Source organism: Dryobates pubescens, chromosome 2, assembly GCF_014839835.1.
Source record: "Dryobates pubescens isolate bDryPub1 chromosome 2, bDryPub1.pri, whole genome shotgun sequence".
NCBI classification, from domain to species: domain Eukaryota; kingdom Metazoa; phylum Chordata; class Aves; order Piciformes; family Picidae; genus Dryobates; species Dryobates pubescens.
In genome coordinates, this window is record NC_071613.1 from 33,718,064 (window position 1) to 33,745,802 (window position 27,739).

A 27,739-nucleotide genomic window follows, 5' to 3' on the forward strand; every position below is an offset into this window, starting at 1 on the left:
AGCATGCTAGCCAGACCACGGAACCAGTCTTGTAATCTGCTCATTTGACATTAAACTGAACAGTGCACAGGCCCTGCACAGTAGAGTCCAAGCAGAATAGCATGAGGAGGAGCAAGCTGAGAAATTGGGGAGTTGCAATATTTACACTGCCTAGATATTATGTATTACCTTGTAATTCAGCTATTTATTGAGTCTTGAGGCAAAGCGTGAAAATTCAAGCAATTGAAGTGATACTAGAACCTACATTGTTTATTTCAGCAGTAAGTGCCCCCGAACCTAAAGTACAACATTGAAAAATCTACAACATAAAAATAGAAAATATTCAAAATGCACAGAAACACAATCATCTTTAATGTGATTTAAAAGTCACATAAGAGTTTTTTGCAATGAAGGATGTGCTTCACAACACTGTATAGAAATCTGCAAGTTTCCTGTATAAGCAGGATCCTCATGCTTGTGCAAGTCGTTCTAGGACTCTTCGGTATTCTGAAACAAGTTGCTGGAAACTCTCTTCTAACTGCTCGTGTTGCATGTTTAGGTCTATTTGGTTCAACTGATTTGTCAGCTCCTCTGGTCTTAGACACCGTCTCATCTTGGCAAGTTCTCTCTGCTTTTTCTATGCAATCAAACAAAAAGCAGTTTAAACACAACAATCTTCAAGACTATGTTACTTAATTAAATTAATTCAACCTCAGCATCTACTTCAAGATGTCCCTAATCCTAGGAAAAAACATTAACATTGTTTCATTAGGACCACTTTTCTACTAAGGCCTCTTACTTTCTATTTTACTAACAGATCGGTGAAATGAAAAATAGTTTCAAAGTTTTTCCTTAACCAAGACAGGTTAGGTCCAATGGTAATTCTACAACTGAAAATGTATGGCATGAAAAACCAACTGTATAAAAGTGTCCAGTGTTCTATGCTGACATTAGTTGGCTGAAAACCAATGAGACAGTGGGATTAATTTCCCCATAACCAACTGTCAAAGATTTAAGTCTCTTGTACACAGAAAATGTAATGAATTGTTAAATTATTCAAGATACCAGGGATGAGTAGTACCAGCACTGAAATGCAGTAAGACTATTTACAAGCATAAACATTTGTACAGAAAAGAGAATGAGGAGTTGCCCTTTCTGTGTAACATTTGCAATACTTCTACCTGTTTCTTCAAAGCCTCACAATACTTTTGTATTTCATTTTCCCAGGTATACTTTTATACAGCTGATACCCATTTCTGAAGTGCTTATTTCCATAGTTACTTTCCATTATTTAGTCTTCCCTTGCTTTGTAAAAGCAAAGTATCATTCAACATTTAATTAACAACAACAAAGCAGCAGCATTGTGTGCCTGGCTTCTTATCAATAAATCCTTGCAATGCCTATGGAATTGTAGGTGTTTTTTTTTTTAAAAACATTTTCCCCAAACTATTCAGTCTTAAAAAAAGAAAAAAAAGCAAACCCCATTCTGTTCAAAGGAAAATTTGTTCTCTTTCTGTGACTGATGCTGAGAGAAAGGAGTAGACACCACAGTAAACGTGCAAGATAGGAGATTACAGAAGCTTTCCCTACAGAGCCCCAGAGATAGAACCACCTTTTCTGAACTGAACATTGCCTGTATTAGAGTTCTGATGAGGCCTCCAAGGTATGTTTCTGGCCAATAATCAAGGAACATTTTCTTGTAGGAAAAAAAAAATGTCAAAAGCAGCACAGCTGTTTAAATTTTAGATTAATACTAGCTCTCTCTAGTCAAAATAAGTAAGGTAGTCAAAACATGTGATGAAAATACAGATGAGTACTTCCTGAGCAATCTTCAGCTAGTATTAACAAGAATATCTTTCAAGATTATAAATATTAGTTCTGAAAACAGTGTCCGTTACATCTGGTACTGTAGCATTAGGCTATCTCCAAGTTCCGGATTACTGGTAAAAAGCAAATGCCCTCCACGTGTTTCAGACAATCAGATGTTTCAATGTCCATCTCCCTCCAGATATATTACTGGCAGATCCAGGTACACAATACTCTGAAACATACAATTAGTGATATTTTACCTGGGCAGTTTCATAAGGATTCTTTGGAGGCAAGCTATTGGGCTAGAGAGAAAAGTATATTCTGTTCAAGCAGCAAATTCAAAGTATTATGATTAAGCAGCACAGCACTGCTGTACACTTCCAAAAAGGATGTGAAGAACATAGACATGATAGACCAGCACAGCCCACTAAAAAAAACACATAAAAAGCAAAGTTCTTCAGAAATCAAGAAGCCACAGTGAAAGCAAACTTTCACAAGCTCTTCACTGTTTGAACTACCTTAACGTGATGCCCTGTTCACTAAGATACCATATCTTTTAGTACTTAGCAACATAATTGACTGTACCAGCCATTCCGACCTAGTAACGTCAAATACATTAAAATCTCATTATTTTTAGCAACAGCCTCCTTGCTCATGTGAGAAGGGAAACAGTTTGTAGGTGTTTTCATCTGCGGCTTCTGCATGCAGCTTTATTTCTGCTACTGTTGGCTAAGAAATAGCTGCAAGATGAAATAACCACCTTTACTAAATTAAGTTAGTGACAATTAAGAATTATTCTATACTTGTACAGCACTGTTTCAATGAAACTAATCAAATGCTTTACATACAAGGAAGATGCCAGCAATATTCCTGGTTATTTATTAGAGTCTGCTTCTCCTTCCCCCAAAATTACTCCAGATATATATTTAAAGTTAGTTTAATTATAGTTTTGAAGAGTTCTTGAAAATAGCATCACAACTAAAATTTACTGGAGCTCAGTGCCAGGCAAGATTATGGAACAGGCCATCTTGAGTGCAATCACACAGCACTTACAGGATGGCCAAGGGATCAGGCCCAGTCAGCATGGATTTAGGAAGGGCAGGTCCTGCCTGACCAACCTTCTATGATCAGGTGACTGCCCGGTGGATGTGGGGAAGGTTGTGGATGTAGTCTACCCGGACTTCAGCAAGGCCTTTGACACCATCCCCCACACCAATATACCAGACCAAGCTGTCAGCCCATGGCTTGGACAGCAGCACTCTGTGCTGGGTTGGGAACTGGCTGTAGGGCTGTGGTGGTGAATGGTGCCACATCCAGTTGGCAGCCAGTCACTAGTGGTGTCCCCCAGGGATCAGTGCTGGGCCCCATGCTGTTCAATATCTTTACTGATGACCTGGATGAGGGGATTGAGTCCATCATCAGTAGATTTTCAGATGACACCAAGCTGGGGGCTAGGAGAGCTCTACAGAGGGACCTTGACAGGCTGGACAGATGGACAGAGTCCAAGGGCATGAGATTTAGCACATCTAAGTGCCAGGTTCTACACATTGGCCACAACAACCCCATGCAGTACTACAGGCTGGGGTCAGAGTGGCTGGAGAGCAGCCAGGCAGAAAGGGACCTGGGGGTACTGGTTGATAGTAGGCTGAACATGAGCTAGCAGTGTGCCCAGGTGGCCAAGAAGGCCTGCATTAGGAATAGTGGGGCCAGCAGGAGCAGGGAAGTCATTGTGTCCCTGTACTTAGCACTGGTTAGGTCACACCTTGTGTCATGTGTCCAGTTCTGGGCCCTTCAGTTTAGGAAAGATGTTGAGTTGCTGGAACGTGTCCACAGAAGGGCAACAAAGCTGGTGAGATGCTTGGAGCACAAGCCCTATAAGGAGAGGCTGAGAGAGCTAGGGTTGCTTAGCCTGGAGAAGAGGCTCAGAAGAGACCTTATTGCTGTCTACAACTACTTGAAGGGAGGTTGTAGCCAGGTGGGGGTTGGTCTCTTCTCCCAGGCAACCAGCACTAGAACAAGAGGACACAGTCTCAAGCTGTGCCAGGGGAGGTTAAGGCTGGATGTTCAGAAGTTCTTCACAGAAAGAGTCATTAGTCATTGGAATGGGCTGCCCAGGGAGGTGGTGGAGGTACCTGTTAGTGTTTAAGAAGAGACTGGATGAGGCACTTGCTGCCATGGTTTAGTTGATTAGATGGTGTTGGGTGATGGGTTGGACTTGATGATCTCTAAGGTTTTTTCCAACCTGGTTAATTCTATTCTATGAGGGGTAGCTATTACTTCTTCAGTTTCCCAGAACAATTCTAATTGCTCCAACAGTGATTCCACCTTTGACACTAGATACTGTGCTAACTGCACATGCAGAGGTATTCCCCATAATTAGGGGTGTCTGTCCTTGGTTTACACAGGAGCTCAGTGCACCATAATACCATCAAATTATCAGGGATCAGAGCCTATAACTATTCTGGGAGTCACTGGTGGATCTCAGGAGTTGACTAAGATACAGGTTGACATAAGTTTAACTGGTAAAGAGTGTTGTGACAGGATCTGATGCACCCTGTATTTTGGGAATTGATTTTCTGAGAGAAGGACATTTCAAAGGCCCTAAGGGTTACAAATGGGCTTTTGGAGTAACAGCTGTAGAAACTGGTGGAGGAAAATGGAAGTTGTCCATTAGACCTGAACTTTCTGATGAATCCACAGTTGTGGGACAACATGAGATAAGAGGATATAAAGTTGCCAGTTGCTTCTCAGACTGTGCTTCACAGACAATACAGAACCAACCGTGACTCTTCGGTGCCCATTCAGAATCCGATTTCTCAGTTGGAAAGTCAGAATGTTGTCAGCAAAACTCATTCACCTTTCAACAGTCCAGTGTGGCCTGTGCGAAAGCAAAATGGAGACTGGCGTCTGACAGTCGACTTCTGTGCTCTGAATGAAGTAACTCCACCTATGAGTGCAGGAGTACCAGACATGATGGAACTCCAGTATGAGCTGGAATCCAAGGAGGCTAAATGGTATGCTACCATAGACACTGCTAATGCTTTCTTCTCTATTCCCACAGCAGAGGAATGCAGGCCTTGGTTTGCCTTCACCTGGCGAGGAGTCCAGTACACTTTTAACAGATTGCCAATGGGCTGGACGCACAGCTCAAGCATCTGTCATGCAGTGATCCATGATGCTCTGGAGAAAGGTGGTGCTCCAGAACACATCCAGTTCAACAACAACATCATCTTCTGTGGTAAAACTGCTGAAGAAGTCTTCGAGAAAGGTAACAAAATCATTGAGATTCTCTTGAAAGCTGTTTCACCATTAAGCGAGACAAGGTGAAAGGACCTGCCAGAGAGATCCAGTTTGGGGAGTGCGGTGGCAGCATGGTCACCAACACATTCCAGTGGATGTAGTAAACAGTCTCTGCCATGGCAAATCCCTTGGACAAGAAAGAAACTCTACGTTTCTTAGGTATACTGGGATTTTGGAGGCTGCACATTCAAGTCACATCATACAGAGGTTTCACAATCTGACTGTATCCAGGAAAGAGAAACAGTTTCCAGTGGGGACCTGAGCAACAAGCAGCCTTTGACCAGATAAAACAAGCAGTAGTTCAAGCAGTGGGGCTGGGACCTGTCCGAGCTGGTCCAGACATTAAGAACATTTTGCACATGGCTGCAAGTGACAATGGTGCAACCTGGTGCTTATGGCAGAGAGCTCCAGGTGAGACACATGGACATGCACTTGGTTTCTGGAGTTGAGGCTACAGAGGCTCAGAGGCAAATTATACTCTAACAGAGAAAGATTCTAGCTGCCTATGAAAGAGCAAAAGCTGCTTCTGAAGTAATTGGAACGGAGTCACAACTTCTTCTAGCTCCTAGATTGCCAGTTTTAAATTGGATGTTCAAAGGTAAAGGTTCTACACCACATCATACCACAGATGCCACATGGTCTAAGTGGATGGCTCTGATAATACAGAGCTTAAATGGGAAATATTGAAAGACCTGGTCTGGTGGAGGTGATCACAAACTGGCCTGAAGGCACTAACTGTACAAAACCTCCAGAGGAGAGAGTAACTTGTGCTGAGGAAGCTCCTCCTTACAATGACCTTTCTGATGATGAAAAGAAAGGTGCTTTGTTCACACTGTTCCTGTCATCTTGTTGGAAACAGGTGGAGATTCAAGTCTGCAGTGTGGAGTCCAACACATCAAGTTGCAGAGGCAAAGGATGGAGGAGATTGCAGTCAATTTGCAGAGGCAAAAGTTGTCCAGCTAGCTCTTGACATAGCTGAACATAAGAGATGCCAAAGCTTTATCTTTACACTGACTCATGGATGGTAGCCAATGCTCTGTGGGGTTGGCTAAAGGACTGGAAAAAGAATAGTTGGCAGAGAAAAGGAAAGCCTGTTTGGGCAGCTGACTTGTGGCAGGACATTGCTGCTCAAATCGAGAGAATTCCAGTGAAGGTGAGAGACACTGATGCTCACATTCCTAAGAGCAAAGCTACCGAGGAACAACACCACAACCATCAGGCAGATCTAGCTGCAAGAGTTTCTCAAGCTGTCTTTCTCAACACAAACTCTGATCTCAATCTTGACTGGAAACACCGAGGTAAGGTGTTCTTAGCTCGGTGGGCTCACGATTTGTCAGGACATCAAGGCAGAGATGCAACCTACCAGTGGACTCGTGACAGATCTATAGACATTGCCGTGGATGCTATCACACAAGTCATCCATGACTGACATTTGTGCTGCTATTAAGCAAAGCAAAGTAAGCCCTTGTGGTATGGTGACCGATGGTCCAAGTACAAGTATGCTGAGGCCTGGCAGATTGACTACATCACTCTACCTTGTTCTCGATCTGGTACGCAATACGTGCTTACTATGGTAGAGGCAAACACCGGATGGTTGGAAACCTATCCAGTTCCACATGCAACTGCACGCAACACCATTCTCGGTCTGGAGAGACAAATCCCATGGAGACACGGAACTCATTTCAAAAACAGTCTTGTAAAAAACTGGGCCAAAGAGCACAGCATTGAGTGGATATTCCACAGTCCCTACTATGCACCAGCTGCAGGGAAGACGAATGCTAGAATGGTTTGCTGAAGACCACTCTCAAAGCCATGGGAGGTGGATCTTTGAAAAACTGGGAGAAACATCTAGCACAAGCAACCTGGCTGGTAAATAGTAGAGGTTCAGTGAATCGAGCTGGACCTGCACACTCAGATTTGCTACAAAAATTAGAAGGTGATGGAGTTCCTGTTGTTAGAGAAAAGAATCTGCTGGGCAAAACTGTTTAGGTATTTTCTCCTTCAGGAGAGGCCAAACCTGTCTGAGGGGTGGTTTCTGCTGGTCACACTTACTGGGTAATGCAAGAGAATGGTGAAATTCAGTGTATTCCACAAAGAAATCTAACTTCAGCTGAGAGAGGTTAAATTCAGAGTGTTGTACAGATACAACTTTGTGCCCAAAGGAAGAATCCATGAGGAATCTATGGTGCACAAACCCTGAGAGCCCTGAATCACCTGAGAGTCCCTGTTCCTTTTCTTCACCTTGTCTGCAGAGAAACAAACTGTTTTCTTTTTTCCTGTTTTGTAGTCCTAAGTCATCTACATTTGAGACAGCCAGAACGGACTATGAACTTTATTTACTCGTTATTGTATATATTGGTTTAGATGAGATGGATAGGATTAGCATCAAATTATATTGTTTAGAAGGGGTGCATTGTGGTAGTTTTAGGCTATGCCTTTAAAATTCAGCTGCAGATTTTGAGTAGAAAACTATAAATAAATTACTATCGGGTGTAAAAAAGATAACAAAAGATTATTCTAAACAAATTCATTGGATAAATGTCTGGTATAAAAGAAGCTGTATCATAACAATTCTTCACATTTCCCATTTCCTTTTCTGTTCTCTTCTGATCTTGGCTGGTTTTGCTTTGCTCGGGAGAAGATAACGTGCTTCTTGGTGACCTTGGCATAAGTCTAATCCACTGCTTTTTCTCTCTGCTCCTCTCTCTCTCAGGATAGGGAGGTTTGGAGGGGCAGTGGAACAACTTCCTGGGTCTTTTTGACCAGGGAGGGTTTCATGTTTGCTAATTGTAAATATCTGTATGATATTGTAAATACTGTATATTTTGTACATATTCATTGCATTCCATTCTGGAGTGTAGTTTTTATTTCTAACTACAGCTTCATCTGCTTCTGAGTTGGTCTGGCTAAAAGTTAATGCTGGGGGGAAACTTCAACCCACCACAGGGGGCCTACAGGAAAGCTGAGGAGGGACTTTTTAGGTTGTCAGGTAATGATAGGACTAAGGGGAATGGGAAAAAAAAGTAAAAATGGGTAGATTCAGATTGGATGTTAGGAATAAGTTCTTCACCATTAGGGTGGTGAGACACTGGAACAGATTGCCCAGGGAGGTGGTAGAAGTCCCATCCCTGGAGGTTTTTAAGGCCAGGCTGGATGTGGCTCTGAGCAACCTGATGTAGTGTGATGTGTCCCTGCCCATGGCAGGGAGGTTTGAACTAGATGATCCTTGAAGTCCTTTCCAACCCTGACAATTCTATGATTCTAATTTTGGATTTCTGTCATAAGACGTCAGTGATGAATGAATAAATTGAGACCACAGAACAGTATACTAGCTAAAACATCATGCCATTATTTGTAGTGGACACTGAATGAAATTCAGCAAATGAGACAAGATAGTCATGAAAGAATAGAAAGCATTCTGATTAAGGTCCTGCCACTCAGCAACATGTGGTGTTATCCCCAGATCAAGAAAGTATTTAATAGAGTGCTGGGTTCTCATTTCTGTTAATGGGCTGCCTAAGTTCGTGATGAGTACCATCAAAGTTTTGCTATTTTGGTATAACAGGGTAGGTGCTGCTTTAGAAAGGCTTGCAAGCTAACCAAGGCAATTCTCATACTTTGTGAAACTTTTCAAGCAGGGTTTTGGTTTGCTTAGTAAATATCCAATTGAAGAGAGTAGATAACATGCTAGTTATAGCAATAAACCTACATTTATTTGTGGTCTTTTGACTCTTAATACAAAGATTGATGCCTCCAGCAACTAGAATGTTTTATTAAATCTATCTCAAAGGGTCAGTTTATGCAACACAGACCAACTATATTGAAGATCCTGAGAAGCATAGCAACTAAGAAAATCACTATTCTAAGTTTAGTACTTACCTGAACTTTACTGCTGAAATTATTTTGTATTCCATCTGCATGGAGTTCTATGCTGACATAGTTTTTGTTACTTCTAGCAAGCCGTTTTGTTAAAACCTTGCTAACAAGTAGAACAGGAATCTAAACCATACCTAGTCTATAGTGTAAACCTATTACAGCATTTATCTCTCCAAATTTTTGGCTTGTCCAAGATATTTTTAACTTTTTCAAGAAACATACTCTTTTTCTCTTAAAGCCTACCTGGACATAATGCCACTTGTAGCTAGATAACAGTAGTAATTTCCTGCTGGAACTGGGCAGGAAACAGTCAGGAGCCAAGCAGAAGATTTTCAGCATTATTATGTATGAATATTCTTTGCATCTGTATACAGTTGTATGTCAGTTGAACACAGCATAACTAATAGTAGTTAACTGGCAACATAATTGGCATCAGCTACATTTATGGAAATTAAAGTAAAATCAAGTATAATTATCCTTGAAATAAGTATTAAATTATACTTAAGTCACCTTATAGGGGCCAATCAGTCGTCTTTTAACATCCAACCGATAGCTTCTGGATTGTTCTGCATCACCCATATCTGTTGCACGCAATCGGAGAATTTCATAAACTCGTCTTGTGTGTTGCTAATGAACAGAAAGGATAAAAACCCATGTCTGAATGAAGAGGTCACTCAATAGAACTCAAAGTGGAGAAATACTGAAATATGGGAGTAGTTCCTCAGCTTACTGAAAGACAGTCAGAAGCGTGGGCAAAGCCTTTGCCAAACCTATCCTCCTATCAGGTAGGTTAAATGAATAAACATCTGTCATTCAAAACCATTTTATTCCATGCAGCCAGTGTCTGATCTCTCATAGTGCTGTGCCAGCTGTAGAAGTGCTTCAAGGACCTGCTGTAAGTAAGCAGCAGACAGTCCAGAAGCCAGAATGCAAAAATATATCCAAGAATGGAAGGATTTGAACTAGTGACATGAAGCAGTATTTTACTAAACATTATCTGTTTTGCTAATTTTTACATACTTAAAGCCTTTCACAAGCACCCCTCTCCCCACTCCCGACAAGTTCTAGATATGAGAATGAAGCATCAATATTTAAAAGTTTCCTGTTTACTAGGGAATGAAAGAATTGGTAAATGGGAAAACTAAAGTGCTTTTGGAACCAGGACCAGCTAGTGTCACACCTGGGAAGAAGAAAATAAATCATGCTGCTACTATATTACTATTAACTGCTGCATCTGTATGGAAAATGAATATAAGACCAAGTGTTCTTTTGCTGAGCAACAGAACAAAAATAAGACTGATAACTGCACTAGGACATATTTAGATACTGTTAAACCCCATAAACTTGTTTTTATCCCTTCAGTTTTAAGATAATGGACACTGGAGGCTTAAGAGGCAGTTTCCTTACACTTAGCTATAACATTTCATGAACATATTTGAATATGGTCTCACACCTCCCATCCCTCAAGTATCAAAGCTTTCATTAAATTGCATTCAAATACATTTAATTAGCAACTCTGACTTTTCACTACTCACTAATCACTTACTGATATTTCCAGCAAAGTTAATTGTTCAGTTTAACTGTTCAGAGCTGTCTTAGTATCAGTTGTCTGCTACTTCAGTGTTATGCATTTCCAAAATAACCCTTGTTATTTGTATATACTTGAAAGAAATGGAAACCCTATCAAATCCTATCATCAGCAGCAGGAGGTTAAAAACAAAACCATTTATCTAAAACCATAAGCTAGGTATCTCTCTTCCAGATACAGGCCATGGTTTAGTTGTTTAGGTGGGTTGGATGCGATGATCTTGAAGATCTCTTCCAACCTGGTTTATTCTATTCTATTCTATCCCAAAAATGTGTTGAAATAAGCCAAGAGTGTATAAATTCTCCACCTCTACATTGAAGTTGTTATTCTACTAGCTTGATAAGAATATGGTCAACTAAAATTGCTCCAATTAAATACCTTATTTATTTTCAGCTTTTGTTGAGCTTCCATCACCATTTCTTGACTGAAACCTTGCATTAACTTTCCTGGGGAAAAGCAAAGCAAATCTTGACAGAGCTTTACAAGAACAAAGTCTCTTAGCTTCACATAGTTGTCAGATGGATCTTCAGCTAGGAGGGGAGAAAAAGAAAAAAAAAGGAGGACATATTAATTTGGGTCCTTTCCAACCTGGCTGATTCTGTGATCTTGGAGTCCTATCCAAGCTCTGTTAGCACTGAGTTCCTTCCTCATTGCTGGTATGTAACTACAAAGAACTATGAAAAACAAAAGCAGATACAGTATATAAACAACTGTGCTTCATTTTAAGGACTGCTGTTTGACAGTAGATACTAGAGAGCCCGCAGAAAGAAAAATATCTAGTATTTTGTGTATTAAATGCCCATTTCTATGAGACTGACAACACACATTTTTAATTTAATTTAACTCCTTGGGAAAAGAAAATTACTCTATGTATGAACCCTTTTTGTTCTATGTTCCATCTATTCTGACAAAGCAGTAGAATTACAAGAACTACAAGAACAAGAGGACACAGTCTCAGGCTGCACCAGGGGAGGTTTAGGCTGGATGTTAGGAAGAAGTTCTATACAGAGAGAGTGATTGCCCATTGGAATGGGCTGCCCAGGGAGGTGGTGGAGTCGCCATCGTTGGAGGTGTTCAGGAGGAGATTTGATGGGATGCTTGGTGCCATGAGTTAGTTGTTTAGCTGGGTTGGACACGATGATCTTGAAGGTCTCTTCCAACCTGGTGTAGTCCTATTTTATTCTACTAAAACTAATAATGTGGAAAAAGACTGGTGAGACTATTGTACCGTACGCAGCTAAACTAGCTGAAGAGATGTGCTTTGTTAGCAAAGAAGAAAGGGAAAGGTACAAGAACTTTTCAGGGCATGCTCACACAAAATTAAAAGTCTGGAATGACCTAAACCAAAGCTGATCACAACTTCATGTTACTTCCATTTAGCTTAAAATGCTAGCATAACTATCCACATGGTTGCTTTAGAAAAAAACACCAAAGTTGAGAACTAGCTTTGGGTACTATCTACATGGTCCATATGCAACTTTGTTCCTGTTTATGAACTATGCAGAAGGAAAACACTTAAAGCTGTGAATATAATTTATTACTTCCTTACTTGTTTAGGCAAGCTTACTACAAATAAGTAGCAGGGTCATGCTCCCCGACAACACTCATTTTTCCATGGATTAGCATTGGGGAATTTATTGCTAAATACCTTATATTCCAGCTGTGTTTTTCCTTAGTTTTGACCACTGAAAATAGTTGAAATTTGCAGTTTAAGGATGATTAAAACCTAGTAAGACTGGGATACAAGTTTTTGCTGTGTTAAGTGCAGTGCTGAATAACTGGCAACTTTTCTGGGGGGGGGAGGTGGGGTTGGAGAACACTTACTATGATTCTATCAGTTAAAACATTTTGTGCATGAGTGACCTGATCTTGTATGGCAAGTCTTACAGCATTTATTCCACAGAAACTGTACTGAAGTTCACTGATTCCAGTCATTTTCACTCAGGCTACTTAAAAGAAAGATTAGCCAGTTTCTCTACAGCATGCATTATCTAAATATCTTGGCTATATTGAGATTGTCCAGCCTGATTTTCCCCTCAAAAAGGGCAACAAATAATTTTGTTAAAGCCTTAAGTTCCACAACTTGAGAGCAATGGAGAATATTGCAAGCTTCCTCCTACTTCAGGTTGGACTTGATCTTTGAGGTCTCTTCCAACCTTGGTGATACTGTGATACTTCATTCCATAAAAGAATGAAAACCTCTTTTTGTGCGCATTTACTGTTTACTACAACCCTATGCACTGAGCCATGAATACGTCATATGATTTATGAAGTATCATGTTAATAGAATAGAATTAACCAGGTTGGAAGAGACCTTTGAGATCAATGCTTTATCTATCCTTAGCTATAAAAGCTATGTGCCATTAAAACGTAAATGCATGATGCACATGATCTGCTGTTGCATAAATGAAGTTATACTTGGTTAGGTTCCTATGAATTGAATTAAAATTACAAGGTGGATTATTTTGTTAGGATTATCCTGCAGCAACGTGTTCTATTGTATTTTAATTAGAATGAGGGAGTTTCTTCTAAGATGAGGTCTGAGACAGCACCAGCACTTAATGGTCAGGTCACATGTTAGGACTGCACTTCTTCCTAAACTGGATTTGAAGCCATGGAACAGATACCATGTCCGTAGTAATTTTTTAATGTATTTTTACACCCTTTTCCCCCTTCTGCCTTTTCCTCAATTACTTTTTATTTTTCGGTATTTGTGCACACACTCCTAATATTGTGTGTGTCTTCAGCCAGCAATACATGCTACTGCAGCACAAGTTCTCTACACTGTCTGCTGGCTAAAATTTTGGCTTGCATGTGAATATTAACATGCTGGTTTAGTTTGGTGTGTTTCCACCCTCCTCTCCCCCTTAGTTTTGAGTCTTGGCTAATAGGAATAAGTTGAACAAGGAACCTGACAAAGCTTGATCTCTTGGCAAACTTGGCTGTGTATCTAACAATAAAATGGCTAATTAGCTGGTAATCCGTTCATGCTAGGGATTGAATTTTCCTGGTGTGCTGTTCTGTTAAGGATTTAAGGAGCTACATTATATACAGTTCTTCTGTAAACCAGGATACTATTAATCCTGAACTGAGCTGAAGCTAAATCTTCAAAAGGACATTTAATTGTGACAAATGAACATAAAAGTTAGATGACAGGCTAACAACCTGTGAACTCTAACAGTTGCTTGTTAAAATAGGTGAACCAAGTTAAAATTTTAACACAAACCTGTTATATCAAGTACTGTAGGAGAAGACATATAGTATCTATGAACTGTTTCAAGCAGCTGAGCACCATGGCCTTCTCCTTGGAATGGTGGTAAGATCAGCATCTGGCTACAGACAAAGGAATGTATTTTCAGCTCAAATGCACACATTTGCAAACATAATGGTATTAAAACCAAAATGGTATTTCAATTTATATTGAAGTATATGTAGCAATCACATTAAAAATAAAAATTTTCACAGTCTTAAAATTGCTAAATATTGCAAACTTGTTTGAGATTCCCTCCACTTCAAGAAGGGAACAATGAAATAAATCAGTGCATAGCCAGCTAATAATGGGGATTTTTTTAAACAAATCAACACCATTATAAACAAGTATTGGGAGCTTCAGCAGTTCCCTCTTCTGAAATAAAAGGCAAGGCACGAGTTACGCCGCCAATTACCTTACACGTGGCCGGGTTTTGTCTGGGTACACATAGTAATTATAGACTGTCATGTAGCCTACGGTCGCAAAGAGCGTAGCTCCATCCTTATTATACTTCTCAAATCTGCAGATAAAACAGAAAGCCAAGCAGGTCAATTACAGTCGCGCTCCCATGCAGTGTCCATTTTCTTTTCCATTCTCCATCTGAATTTTCAGTGTCAGCAAGCTACTCTGTGAGGGCCCAATGGGTACACCTGCTATGTTCTGAATGTACAATTCACTTAATTGGTGTGCAGCAACTTGGATAAATCAGGCCTCTTTACAGCACTTCAGTGCACTTGCCTATTATAAAGATGAATAGGTGGCAAGTAAAAGAAAACACAGGCAAAGCTCATTTTACTGTTTAAGCCTACATTCAGGACTCTAACGGACAACAGCATTTAATTCAGCTCTATTCTCAAGCTTTCCCAAAGCATAATGGAGGAAAACTCAAGCCTCATAAACAATGGTTTTTCTTTCCTGGGAAAAATATCATTATACTGCTCCAATAATTGGCCAGCCACAATTAAAATGCAGGCTTTGTGGAGGTAATAAGGTCCACTGTTGCTTTAGAACTGTACTTACACTAGAAAGTAGTTCCATCTTTCATCATCTACATCAATAAAGCTAGCAGTTTCAATAAACCACATCAAGAACGTCTGAAGCCTTTCATGATAGTCTCGAAAGCCTGGACATGTCATGTCAGCCTAGGGAAAAAGCCAGGAGAAGTCAGGTGAAACTTATCACAGATGCAGGAAGGAGAAAAAAAAAGCAAAACCCAATTAAATTCTCCAATATAAAAGAGAATGTTTAATAAACACGTAAAATGACAGAATTTACATATATTATAGTTGAAACATCACTGAAAGCATATCTCTGCAAAATGAAATTTAGTTGCTCAAAAGCATCAGTTTAACTGATTCTTCATACCTTGTAGATCTGATATATTATATCTTCACCAGCTTCCTCATTATGGACAGAGTATGTGTGTAGCAGCATCCCAAAGGGCTTGAAGTTGACCTCCTTCTCCAACAGAGACACAAAGTCATCTGTGTTTGTGCAAAAACCAGGAGGAATGATTTCTCTAATTTTACTTTCAACGTCATCTGCCTGGGGATTACAAAACAGAGCAGAATAAGTGAAAGAATAGAAAAATACAGTATTGATGTCACTACTGTGTTATAAAAAATGAGTAAGAGAGATGCTATGGCCTAACAGTAATAAAAGCAAGTATTCATGTTGTTCAGTAGTGACCCTCCAGCACCTAAAGGAGTTCCAATGATGAAATCCAGAAAAACCACAATCCAGCCACTGCAGGCATCAAAAATCTTGAAGCTGCAGTGAAAGTTCATGAGCACTTTCATGTTTAGAGATTGTTATGCCAGTTCAAGTAAAATCAAAGCTAAAACTTTCCAGCCAGCAGTTCTCCAAGACTATGCTACATAGCCCTGTGGAACTCAGGCTCTCAAACAATCAGCCTGCAAGAGGTATTAAGTGGTGCAGGTACGTGGAAGAAAAGGGACAAAGACCAAAAAAGGTAGTTCCCAGAAGCTACAGAAACTGACAGCTAGCACACTCTTGCATTCTTACGTCTCTCAGCCTGAAATGCCTGCCTATGAGATCAACTGCAAAACACATTACATACTAAGAACACAACATTCTGCATTCTAATCAAAGAACATTTTGAAAACCTAAATTGACAACAAAAACAAGAATACTGTCAGCAAATCAGACCCATAGTCTAACATACAAGGGAAGATGAAATATAGACATCAAAATTAAAATTCTTTTCATATAACCAAAGTGAAAGTTAGAGACTATCAGCTGAGCAGACTTCATAATGTTTTTCAGACCCCAAAAAGACCACTTGATTGAATACATTTACTACTTCTTTTTAACCATGAATATTTGATGAAGTTTCACAATAACGTATTACTGCTTCTCACCAGGCAATAAAACTTAATGAATTGGTCTCAACTTAACAAAACCGTATTCCTCAATACAACCCCTAAAAGCCTGACATTACATTCAACAAAATGAGCTTACATTCAATTCAAACTTTCCTCTGGACAATGAATCCAGGTTTTCACTTAATGGAGTTTGCCGTGAGTTCAGCTGTAATGTTTGTATTGTATCTATTTCCACAAGGACTGACACAAGAACACTTTGTGTTAACTTACTAAGCAGCTCTTTCACACCGTTTACATGCATGATGGGTATTAGTTCAAAACCAAGACCCTTGCTACTTAGCATTCAAAACAGGGAAATTAAGATGCTTAGAACAAAATACACTACAAAAGGCTAATACAACATGCTACTAATTCCTGTCCTTTCAACCATAGTTCCTTAAGTAGAAGCAATGCACCTGCAAATGAATAGCACTTTATCATTCAGTTACAATTTTAGTATAGAAAAAGATGGATGCAGTTTAGTACAAACAAGTTTTATTCTTAATGGTTTGGTACTACCAACATTTATATTTGTAGAGAGAGCTATTAAGCAGTTAAAATATAGCCCTATAATACTTGGTGTAGGAATTCAGTTAAAATGTGTACTATCTTCAGACCCATTTCATTCTCAAAACAAAGGACATGCATTTACTGGAACCTTTGCTATTCTTCTTAAAGCAGTAAATAAATCAGTAAGTGTAAAGAAAATAATTAACTAACTACATTACCCAAAATCAGCCATTTTTGCCCGAATCAATGAATTACATAAAGAAAAAAATTTTCTACAGAGCACATTTTGGAAATGCCTTTATCTTTTTTAACTGTGCAAGTGCATTGTTTACACAGATCTTAAATATGCACTGCTGACAAAGCTGTAAGAAACTGCAGCCGTGAATCTGTAGTGACTCTCATTTCATGTATCTGAAAAAGGCATGTATAATAATCTAGAATTATAACAATACTTCCAAGCATCAGCTCAATACTTCAATGTGGAGATATGTGAAAAGGGTAAATATGCTGTATGAAGTATTCTATAAGTAGTATTTAAATAATTTTGCACCCACCCCCCCCCCCGGCCATTTGTAAGTTTCTTCCTTACTAGCAAGAAGGAAGAGAAACTTCCACCTGTCCATAATATGCAAGATAATACATCTATCACAGGCTGCCACCAAAGTGTTTTATGTCAAATAAAAATAATTAAATCATCAGAACAAAGGCTTAGCAGATAAAGCGGCAGATAATCTTCCTTGTTCTATAAGACAACATATTCTCACCTACTGCCTCATAAAAATTTCTCTCCCCATGAAATGGGGCCCAATATTAAGAAAAACAAAACAACACAACACACTATATTCTTCAGTTAGTTTTAAGGTTAACAAGATCACCCTTTCTAACAGAGGAAATCCCAGAATCCTCAGAGTGGTGGCATAAGTTTAAGTGATCCAATTTTCTGTAAACCCTGGAATCTTGAAATGTCAACACAATACAAATACAGGTATTAATGAAAAAAGGCAGTTTGTGATGGAAACATACATTACTTGGTAAGCATTTTCCAAACACTTCTCGCTGGGTACTCATAACCCAAGGAGTTATCAAAATTTGCTTACTGCCTTTCCCTTGTGTATTTGTTAATATTCACGGAGGTTTGTTTCTTTTATTGGAAAAAGGAGCTGACATCTTACCGACTGACATGTATGCACGTGATAACATACCAGTTTCTGTTAAAAAAATCCAGTACTGTTGGCTATTACAACAGTGTTAGACAAAGGCACTTAAAAATCAAGCACAAAAAATTCCTGACAAAAATCAGTCAAGAGTTGTTGAGCTTATAGTTTATGGAAATTCTGCCCGAGATGTATTATTTTCATAAACAGAATCATGTGAGGAATTCAGCATAGACTTGGAACTGAACTTGATGTGTAGTAGGACTACTTCAGTGGGCAGTCTTTGTTCATTGCATTTGACTCTGAATCCCTTTAATATAGAGATTATTCTTGTATGAACGCAGTTACGACATTTGAATCACATGAACATGCTGTATCAAAGAGACTTGAAGAGATTACAGAAACATTTGAAAGCTGAATTTCTCTAACAAGTGTATGTATTCATTGCAGTGGGGAGCAATGGAGTGATCAGTAATATTAAAGAAAAGATGCCCGATATTAAAAATAAGACATTTATGTTAACTTTTGTAAAGCAGATGCATTAGACCAGCTGCAAAGCACAAAAAAAATACATTTACGTAAAGGCTGTTTCAGAGGATATTGAGATACTTTCCCCTACCCCATCATAAAATGTGTGATGAAAAGGAACATTCTTGAACAGCTGCAAGTCTCAAAGCAGCAAGCAATTCAGAGGTCAATGCTATTAATATTTACACTAGAAGAAAGCAGTCTCTTCAGATATTTGAAAGAAGCAACTCCACCCAGGGAATAAATTTTGCCTATTTTCATTAAACGAAGTGCTGACTTCTACTCAAAACATTATCATACTTTGCTGAGCCTTCCCCACTAATATGGTTTAGGTCCACCTTTAGGGAGATATTAAGATGCATAAATACGACTGGAGTTCTGGCTCTGGAAGTTTCAGAATTATCTTTTACTTCATGGTTGAAAGTATATCAGATAAAGAAAATAAAATAGTGATATTTGGATTAATATTTCTGTCACTCCACAGTGGAGACTGTAGCAGATATTTTAGCAATAATGGAACCAAACTTAATATTATAAAATAAACCCACCTGCTGTTGAATGGGCTTGTGTTGGTATTAAGATACAAACCCCTGAGCTTTGAATAACTTTGTAGAACATTCAAACTAACTTGCACTTGTAACCAGTTATGTTAAAGACAGAAACTGCTGTACTTTCCTAAACACTATGTATTCACAGCAAAGATTACCTGTCATGTATGGCAGATAGTCCACATATTAGTATGATTGTCCTGAGCGAGCTCAGATCAGCAACCCAACAATTAACTTAGAAGAGCAAATGTTAATATCCATTTGAAGTAACACCCTGATGCAATGACAGCTTGTTTTCATCTCTGTAAATGCAATCATATCCTAAGGTGGTTAAACTAATGGCAAATACAAATGCAGAACAAGATTGATGACAACTGTTTTTCTGCATAGGCTTAGATCTAGCCAGATGAGCAGTGTATTTGAATATATTGTTAATAACACCAAGGGAAACACAGGGCAAGTTACCACATGCTTCCGATTCAAAGCCTGTAAATAAATGCACTGGAAAGTAAACAAGAAGCCTTGCTCGAAAAGATCCTCTTTTTTGCCCCCATCTCAATCCCTTAAGCATTTTGAGGAATAATTCAGCATAGGAAACAGGGCTCAAAAGAACCAAGGATTCTGAACAATTAAAAAAGTTGCAGAGTATGGTTAGGGCAAGATGGATGTTGTTTATTTTGCTTGTATCTTCGGAAAAGTGGCGTTGCCATTTGTACAGAAAACAGACTGTGAGTAAAAAAGTGCTATGGCACCAATTCCTGTTGTGACATGATTTTGAAATTAAAATAAAATAGTCCAACGTTTCACCAATATAACATGATTACTATGCTGCAATAGACTTTCCTTTTTCCTAATTTCTAAACCCCTAAAGATTGAAAAGTATGACCTTTCAACAAAGGTATGTTGCCCTTAGCTTTTAAAGTATTTCAGACATGTCCAGATACTTAGCCTGTTGAACTAAGTATATTCTAATAGAGCATCAGAACAAGGAAGGGCAAATCTTTAAAATTCATTTAACAAAGTCATCCCAATGTTTTTTGCTCTACAATAGGCCTTTCCATGAGAAAATGTAATTAAACTCCAATGAACCAGGAACTTGAAATACAACTCGGAAGTCAAAGATATTTACTTTTTCCTAAGAAAAATAATATTCACGCATAGTAATTTGAAGTCAGTGCAAATATGTAATTTCATACTACATAGTATTCATTTGTAACCACATCAACAGCTCTTTTGAAAAATAAAAAAACCAACACCCTCCATTTTTTTCTGCCTTCTAACCATGTAAAACTCAGATTATGTTAATTTTATAATGCATCGGCAACCACTCAGAAACAAGAGTTATTCCACAGAACTGTAAAGGTACCTGTACAAATATTCAAGTTAATGGCTTTAAGAAGGTGTTTTATTCCTAAGTTCTATGCATCTTTCTTCAGCTGGCTGAAAGACTGATTAATTTAGCTTCTGTAAAGTTCTCAAGTATTCTGAGAGCATACAGGCAGAAGGACAAAAAAAAAACCCCAAACAACACCCCAAACCAAACCATCAAACTCAAACAACAAACAAGAAACACTCACCAACCAACAACTATAAACACCGATCAAAAACCTCTTCTACAAATATTCTGTAAGATTGAAAACCTGTAGGCAAGCCTGTAACAAAACATCCTGTATTATTGTATACATGAGATGTAAAGTACACATGATAACCAGCCTTGTCGTCTGCATTTGCCATTTAAAGTGATGCAGTCAGGTATCCTACCTCATGAAGTGTTTACAGAAATTTCCTTTTCCTTCTTATTGAATTTGCTTCAGTACAAAAAACATCAGTGCTCGTCCTCCTCCTAAAGACACTTGACATAAAAACGCAGACTTGCTAATTTGTGGGTTTTGTGAAACTGGCTTTAGTATTAGCACTTCAAAATTGTGTCAACAGTACAGTTAGACATGGTAATACTGTGTCAAAGGAGAAACAATGGGAAAGCTTATAGATTAAGTTCAAAGCTTTTTTCAGCTTAGTAACAAATGAAGCCTTGTTTGTTTGCTTTCAAATGTACATCATGTTTAGGTGAGCAATTACTAAACCTAGAGTTCTTGTGCACATGCCAACTAAACTGTTTTCAAAATATTTTAAGTGCAGGTATGGTTCTGTCTTTACCTCCACACAGTCAAACTTTTCATTTACTTTAGATGTATATTCAATGCGGAAGAGCGTTGACAGGTTACCAGCGATATAGTACAAAAGGATCTTCAGTCCCTTGTAGCCAAAAGCAACTTCACTGAGGAAGAAGAAAAGAACAATCAGGAACTCTGTACACAGCAAAACATTCACACTATAGAGCTGTCATTTAAGACACTTTGAAGTTCTTATCTTTCCCAGCGAAATACAAACAGCTTCCTGATAGGAAAAGGGAATCAAACTGAATGTGTACTATCTAGGCAGATAATGCCTTATGCGATTTCCACCAGTTACTTGCTCTTCTAGTGGAGAAATAGGACATCTTCCTGAACTCAGTAAGGCAGTGAACCTGCCCTTACTGTGACAGCTCAATAAATTGTAGCTGAAATAGCTGATAGTGCATTAATATTTTTCAATGTCTTTATCTAGTTAATACTTTTATTAATTGATCAATAACATTTATTAAAAGTTACTTTGCAGTGTAGCATATTTTGGAATATAGTACTATAATTGACACTGTATAAACCACAGATAACCAGTCATAACAGGTGTGTTTTAGGAGGATCACTTCTATATAGTTATCCAATCTAACCAGAACCCAGTAAATAAATAAATATTAAATTATGGAATAGAGAAGCTGTATTTACACTTTGGAAATATGAGTTGCCTAATGATATACACTAGATTGCTGTGAAAGAATTTTGTCTCAGGCAAAAAACTGAGCTGCAGACAACAGTAATGAGCACAAGCAGGTTCCTTTTTTGATAATTTTATTGATATTTTTCTTTCATGGTAGCTAAATTTCCTACAGTATTAATGAAAGTCAGCATACTTGGGAAAAAAGAAGCAATACTTTTCTACAGTTTTTGTATCCTCTGCACATCTAACCAGTTATAAGTGTATATTAGAGAACATAAATGCCTAAAATCAATACAATTAACATTCAATGATCTAGAAGAGCCAACATGGTGAGTTTAAGTTAGTGTTTGAGTTTTTCCACTAAAAATTCCATGTAATAGTGAAAACAAATGTGTATAATTTTACTAGTTTTTTTGGGATACACATTACTGTGACAGTTATTAGCAAGAATTGACAATTCCTTCATATTATTAGAAGAATGCCACAAACAATACTCACTTGAATAATTCTGACTGCAAAACCAGGTATTTAATTCTCCAACAAATATGTAAAAGTAGCATATAAAAGGACTACAGGTTCAAACTCTACAAGCTAGGCAGTAAGGCAATTGTTTAAGATTACAGTCATAAAACAGAAGTATTGCTGTCTCATTTAAAATAGCTTGGCATAGCAGAATTTCCTCTGTTCCAATAATTTGGAAGTATCTCTCCCCTTCCAGAACTTAATACAGATACTTCAACTTACTCATCTCCAAACACTTGATGGCTATATTCTGGATTAAATGTTGTGTTCTCATCCTCCAAATCCTCAGGAAAGCGAACTGAGAGAGAGGGAAAAGAAACAAAACAAAAACAAACACACACCCCCCAAACAAAAAATGCAAGTCATCAGTTTCAGTTTGTTTATTCACAGATGCCCTGTTAGATGTTCATGCATTCTTCCAGCATAGTCAGACAACTTCCATTAGGAACCCATCTACATTAGGCTGGCATACAAATGAAATAAAGACGTCTTGTGCAATTTAGATGCATGTTGTTTGATCTGAGGAGATCAAATCATTAAGCAGAATAAAGCTGAGAGATTGACACACACACATATATATATGAAATGCATATATGTATACATCTCCTGAGTGTTACTGCCTTTATCCTGAACACTGAAGACACAGCCCAGCAGGATATTCTTGCAGTAAGCCAGATCGATCACACAATCAATGTTGCCTTCCCATTCTGCCATTCTTCTCTTACACACAGGTGAGAACACTTCACTGTAGGGGGTTTTCATGAAGTGATGAATGGAAACTAATGTTTATGTGCATTTATGTTCATGTAAAAGTTTTGAGAATCAGCATGAATACATACAAAACAACTGCATCAATACTAGACTGGTACTCGTACCAATATTACCAAAATAATTAGCAACCTTTTTTTCCCTGACTCTTTACTTATCCTCAAAGCTTAATATTAAACCAGGTCTTTTCTGGTAAAGTAGAAGTGTTCTCTATAATGGCATCTACTGGCATTTAGTCAAGCCTTTTACAGCAGCTGCTTCCCAGCAATTGCAACAGGAGTTCTTCCATCATAAAATATATGACGTATTAATGGATGAGAATTAGAGATTAAAGGAGGATTTTCTAGGAAAAAAATCTGAAGACTGAGAAACCTAATTCTCAAACATCCTCTGTGCATTGGTGGTTTAAAAATATTATCTGCAATTGGAAGGGATACAACTCTTAATCTAGGTGTTAAAGTGATAGTTTGGCTACATTAACAAAGCACAAGTAGCTCAAGACAACAGTTAACAGTTAATACTGCATTAGCATGATCAGGAAGCATTGTAGAGGTTAGCATTTTTTAAAGCATGTAGAATATTGAACTACACCTTCTTTGCTGCTTTAGTCCAATAAAACTAGAGATAAATAGAAGCATTTTTCTGATAATACTAGGAAGGAATTATTCAAATATGAAAATGTCAATGAGGAGTTTCCCATGACAAGATAAAAGTCTAACGTTCTCCAAAGCAAAAGAGAATGGCTGTTCTTGTCCTCTCTGGTTTGATTCAGAGATCCTGAGATTTGAGATAGCGGCAGAGTTAAAAAACCCCATACAATCACAAGAGAAAAACGACACAACAAAAAAAACCCAAAACACACAAAAAAAACCCCAAACCAACAACAAAACCACAACCAAAGAGTAATTCTGAACTGACATCATGGAAGAAATTAGGATCCTGGTGGAGAGGACAGTGTAAGACTGCTTTTTAGATTCATGTGGGATGTACATGCCTTTTTAAAAATGCTACAACTTTGTAGCTTCTCGTCTTTTAACATAATTTGTGAAACACCTACACTCTGAATGGATGAAAGTTAAAAATACTAGCTGTGATGGGCAATAGGTACCTTAATTAAAAATCCTCTAGTCTAGCAGACTCCCTGAAACCTGATATAGTAGCTCCTCAGCTTTCTTGACAAAATTCACTCAGATGTCATTATCTCTCATTCTTTCCTATGATCTCAGAAAGGTGGAAGACTGGGCATAAAATCCTTATTTTAAATAATGCTTAACAGGAAAAGAAATACCTCACAATTATAGTGGCTTAAGAAACAAAGAGGTAATGGTTATAATGGCATTTTGGCTCACAAGCCATAGGTGATTGTGTATTAAAATTGCTACTGAGCTACATGGAACAGATTGCAAGTAGCAGTTCTGGAAAAGTGCTTAACAGGTTCATTACTTTTTAATTTTCTTAATAAATTATGGTATTTGTACTGTTCAAGGGAACAAATTACTGAAGAGGTGAGAGGATTACTGCTGCATGTAAATTGGAGATATAAGCAAACCTATCAAGTTCTGTCTGCATTCTAAGTATTCTTGTAAGAAAATTATCTTTAAGGAGCAACATGCAGTTCTTGAAAGACAGACGTTTTCTACTTAGATTTGAAACAATTTTCATTAAGGATGTTTGTGTAATACAGATCTTGGGCAGTTTGTGAAAGGGAAACAAAAAAATCCAACCCAACACCACTTTCCAGCCTTTCTTGCCTGCCTCCCCTCTCAAAAAAATAAAAAAGAAGGAGGAAAAAAAAAAGAGGAAAGGTGTTAAAAATACGTATCATTAGACATTTATAATCCTAAACAAATTAGTTCTGTTGCTGTGGTCACAACAAAGACAACACATACTTAGGACTGCACCACAGCATAAGGATTAAACAAAAGAGAAACTAAAAGAACATAATGAATACTTCAAGAAAATAAGAGAAGATATAATTCCAGTGCATTCTAGTTACATGCTAATAAGTTGCTGATGACATTATTACACAGACAGGATTGATTTTTCTCAGCTGTACTTTAGTTGTAGTAGTCTCAGCAATATTAGACTATGTGTTCCTATTCTTGTGCTTGTATATTTATCTTCATAAGTACACATTAAAACCTGGGTGGATTTAAGTATAAGAACATCTCCTAAAAAGGCACTAAATTATTCCAACATCAAGCACACAGTATTAAAAAAGTTATATTACCTAGTTTCAGATTAATTGCTTCATTTGTATTACATTTGTATTCAGCCAGCTTCTTCTCCATAGCAGTAAGTCCTGAAGAAAAAGATTTTTTAAAGGAAGAGTTAAGAGGTGTACAGTCTGTCACCATTATTCATGCTTAGAAAAAAAAAATCAGAAAAAACTCACAACACAAATCCTACCGAAGAAGTAGGTTAAACTTGCTACAGTATGCTACAATGTGTAAAAGGAATATAGAACTTTATCTTAATCACTGTTCTGGAACTAGAAAACGGATGGTAAATATTTCTTCTTTCTAGATTCTGAGAATGAAGAGCATTACAATAATGCAAATCATTACCAATAAAACATATTTAAAAGCTATTTAGTAAAAACCAAGAATTCAGTCTCAGACTTTTTTTAAAGAACATGTCAAGTAAAATGTTTCAAGTGTTTGCATTAAGTCACTTCATAAACAGGTGTATATTTACCTTAATAAATTACAGTGGCACGTATACCATCAGCAATTATCTAGTTACTACTTCTGCTGCAGAGTGTATGCGGAAGGAAAGAAATAACAAGCAACTTGCATCTAGCTGTTTTTCTAAGCACAATCCAGAAGACACTTCTCTTACCATGGTGTTTTTCAAATGTTTTATAAATCCAGATCCCTCTTCATTCCAGATGCCTCATCAGAAAATTATTTATTTTCAGATATTAATCTTAAACCAAAACACGTTTGGGTTTCTGATTCCCTCCCCAACCCCACTAAGCTAGTGAACTCGTGGACATGAACGGATACTCTGGCTTACCCCTACAAAGCGTGGGGCCCGTGAACCCGAAGATGCCTGCCTGCCTACCTGCCTGCCCAGCAGCAGCATGCCCATAGCGACCGGGGTCGCTCCACCCAGATACCTGATTCCCCGATCCTCCGAGCTCACTACAGCCAACCCTCACCGGCATCCTCACCCGCTGGTCCCGCCACGGCCGCCCCGAGCTTACATTCCGCTTCCTTGCCCTACGTCCCGGCCACAGCGCTTCCACGCAGAGGCAGCACCGGGTCCCCGCCAGCGCCCGCGAGAGCCTGGCAGAAGGGAAAAGAGTCGACCGTCCCCGGAGCTTCGCTCCCCCCTCACGGAGAAGCACCGGCAGCGCCCAGTACCGTTCCTCCAAGCAAGCAAGCCGACGTCCCGCTCCGCGCTCACAGTGGCAAGGCAGGCCCTGTCAACTCTGAGAGCGGGGGAGGGTAGCACCGGGCAGATCAGGACCGCGAACTTACCCGCCATTTCCGAAGAGCGGCGGCGGCGGCCGAGTCACCCGGGCAGAACGAATCAACCCGCGCTCCCACTCACCGGAAATGAGCGCATATCCACACGCTTCCGCTTCCGCCCGCCGAAACACAGGAGCCAATAGCTACACTATGCGACACGCATGACCCATAGACATGCCCAGTGCTGCCCAGAGACGGACTTTTCAGCCGCGCATCCGTGCGCTTGTCGTTTGCATAGCCCCGCCCCCGCGAGCCCGGGCTGACTCGGCCTGGCCGGCGCACATGCGCAGTGCACCCTGTCTCAGCCTCGCACCTCTCCGCGCCGCGATGGGAGGCGGTTGCGGCGGGTAGGGTGGCTGGTCGATTCCTCACGGCTACTTCTGTTTTAGCTGCAGGAGTGCCCATCGAGCGCTCAGTCTTTGGACACGGGCCTGAAACCGTGGCCTTGTGTGAAGAGGCATAAAGTATGTGTGCCCTTCCAGATTTGGAGCAGGCAGAGCGATCTCTTTTGCTTCCAATTTCTTCTCATACAGACCTTACAGCTCAATACCACTGTTGTACTTCAACTGAGGGAAAAAACAGAGATTTTATCATCACTTAAAGCTGTATGTTCAATCCCTTTTAACAGCTGCTGCAAGGAGCATGGAGATGCTGCAATTTTGAAGGTCTGTTTTCTAATACCGTTATTCTGAAACTACCAAGTATATGGACTTACTGATCAAGACGGTTTAGTGGTCAAAACCTTAGCGACAGGCAGTTTTGTAGCAAAATTATTTCTGCCGTCACACGGCACATAGACACAGATGTACATAAACTTCGAGAAGTTTTTCTTGACCCATAGCCAAGATAAGTATCGCTTTGTAGAGAAAACATTAAATTTAGAAATGTGTGTCATTGTTTTGTGACTACCATTATAAACTCTCGACTGTAGTTTCGTATCTCACCCTGTTATCTGGAATAAACCAGAAATGATGCGTGTTTTCCAGTGATGTGTAATAGGGATTGTGTTGGACCCTTGGACTAGTATAGCAAGACAAAACATGAATTATTATTTAAGTTGTATTTTGTAAGCACTTGCTGTGAATCAACTGCCCAATGTATAAATTTCTCCTTTCTAGAGCCTGCGTCCTGCATGTTTTTAATTGAGGTATAAAGCAAGTCATCATGCTGTAATTGCCAAAGTATTAAAAGAGCTTGTCACAAGCTCCTGAAGTCCAGCCATACTTGATT

General features: G+C 38.9%; 1 protein-coding gene across 1 annotated transcript; it reads right to left on the minus strand.

Annotated features, from left to right (window-relative positions):
• Positions 1-229: 229 nt before the first annotated feature.
• HAT1 (histone acetyltransferase 1) lies at positions 230-26,632 on the minus strand. The gene is made up of 11 exons (XM_009905504.2): positions 26,519-26,632; positions 25,264-25,335; positions 22,488-22,563; positions 21,084-21,204; positions 15,168-15,347; positions 14,823-14,944; positions 14,218-14,322; positions 13,779-13,885; positions 10,931-11,082; positions 9,475-9,591; positions 230-616 (listed from the first exon to the last, which is right to left on the minus strand). The coding sequence occupies exons 1-11, from the start codon at positions 26,523-26,525 to the stop codon at positions 449-451; spliced, it is 1,227 nt and encodes a 408-aa protein (XP_009903806.2). The 5' UTR covers positions 26,526-26,632; the 3' UTR covers positions 230-448.
• Between the last annotated feature and the right edge of the window lie 1,107 nt (positions 26,633-27,739).

Excerpts from the sequence above, each read along its gene's own strand:
- HAT1 (XM_009905504.2), bottom strand. Across the intron at positions 14,945-15,167 it reads TAATATATCAGATCTACAAG|GCTGACATGACATGTCCAGG; the intron begins GTATGAAGAATC and ends CTTTTTCCCTAG. Across the intron at positions 11,083-13,778 it reads TACAGTACTTGATATAACAG|CTGAAGATCCATCTGACAAC; the intron begins GTTTGTGTTAAA and ends CTCCCCTCCTAG.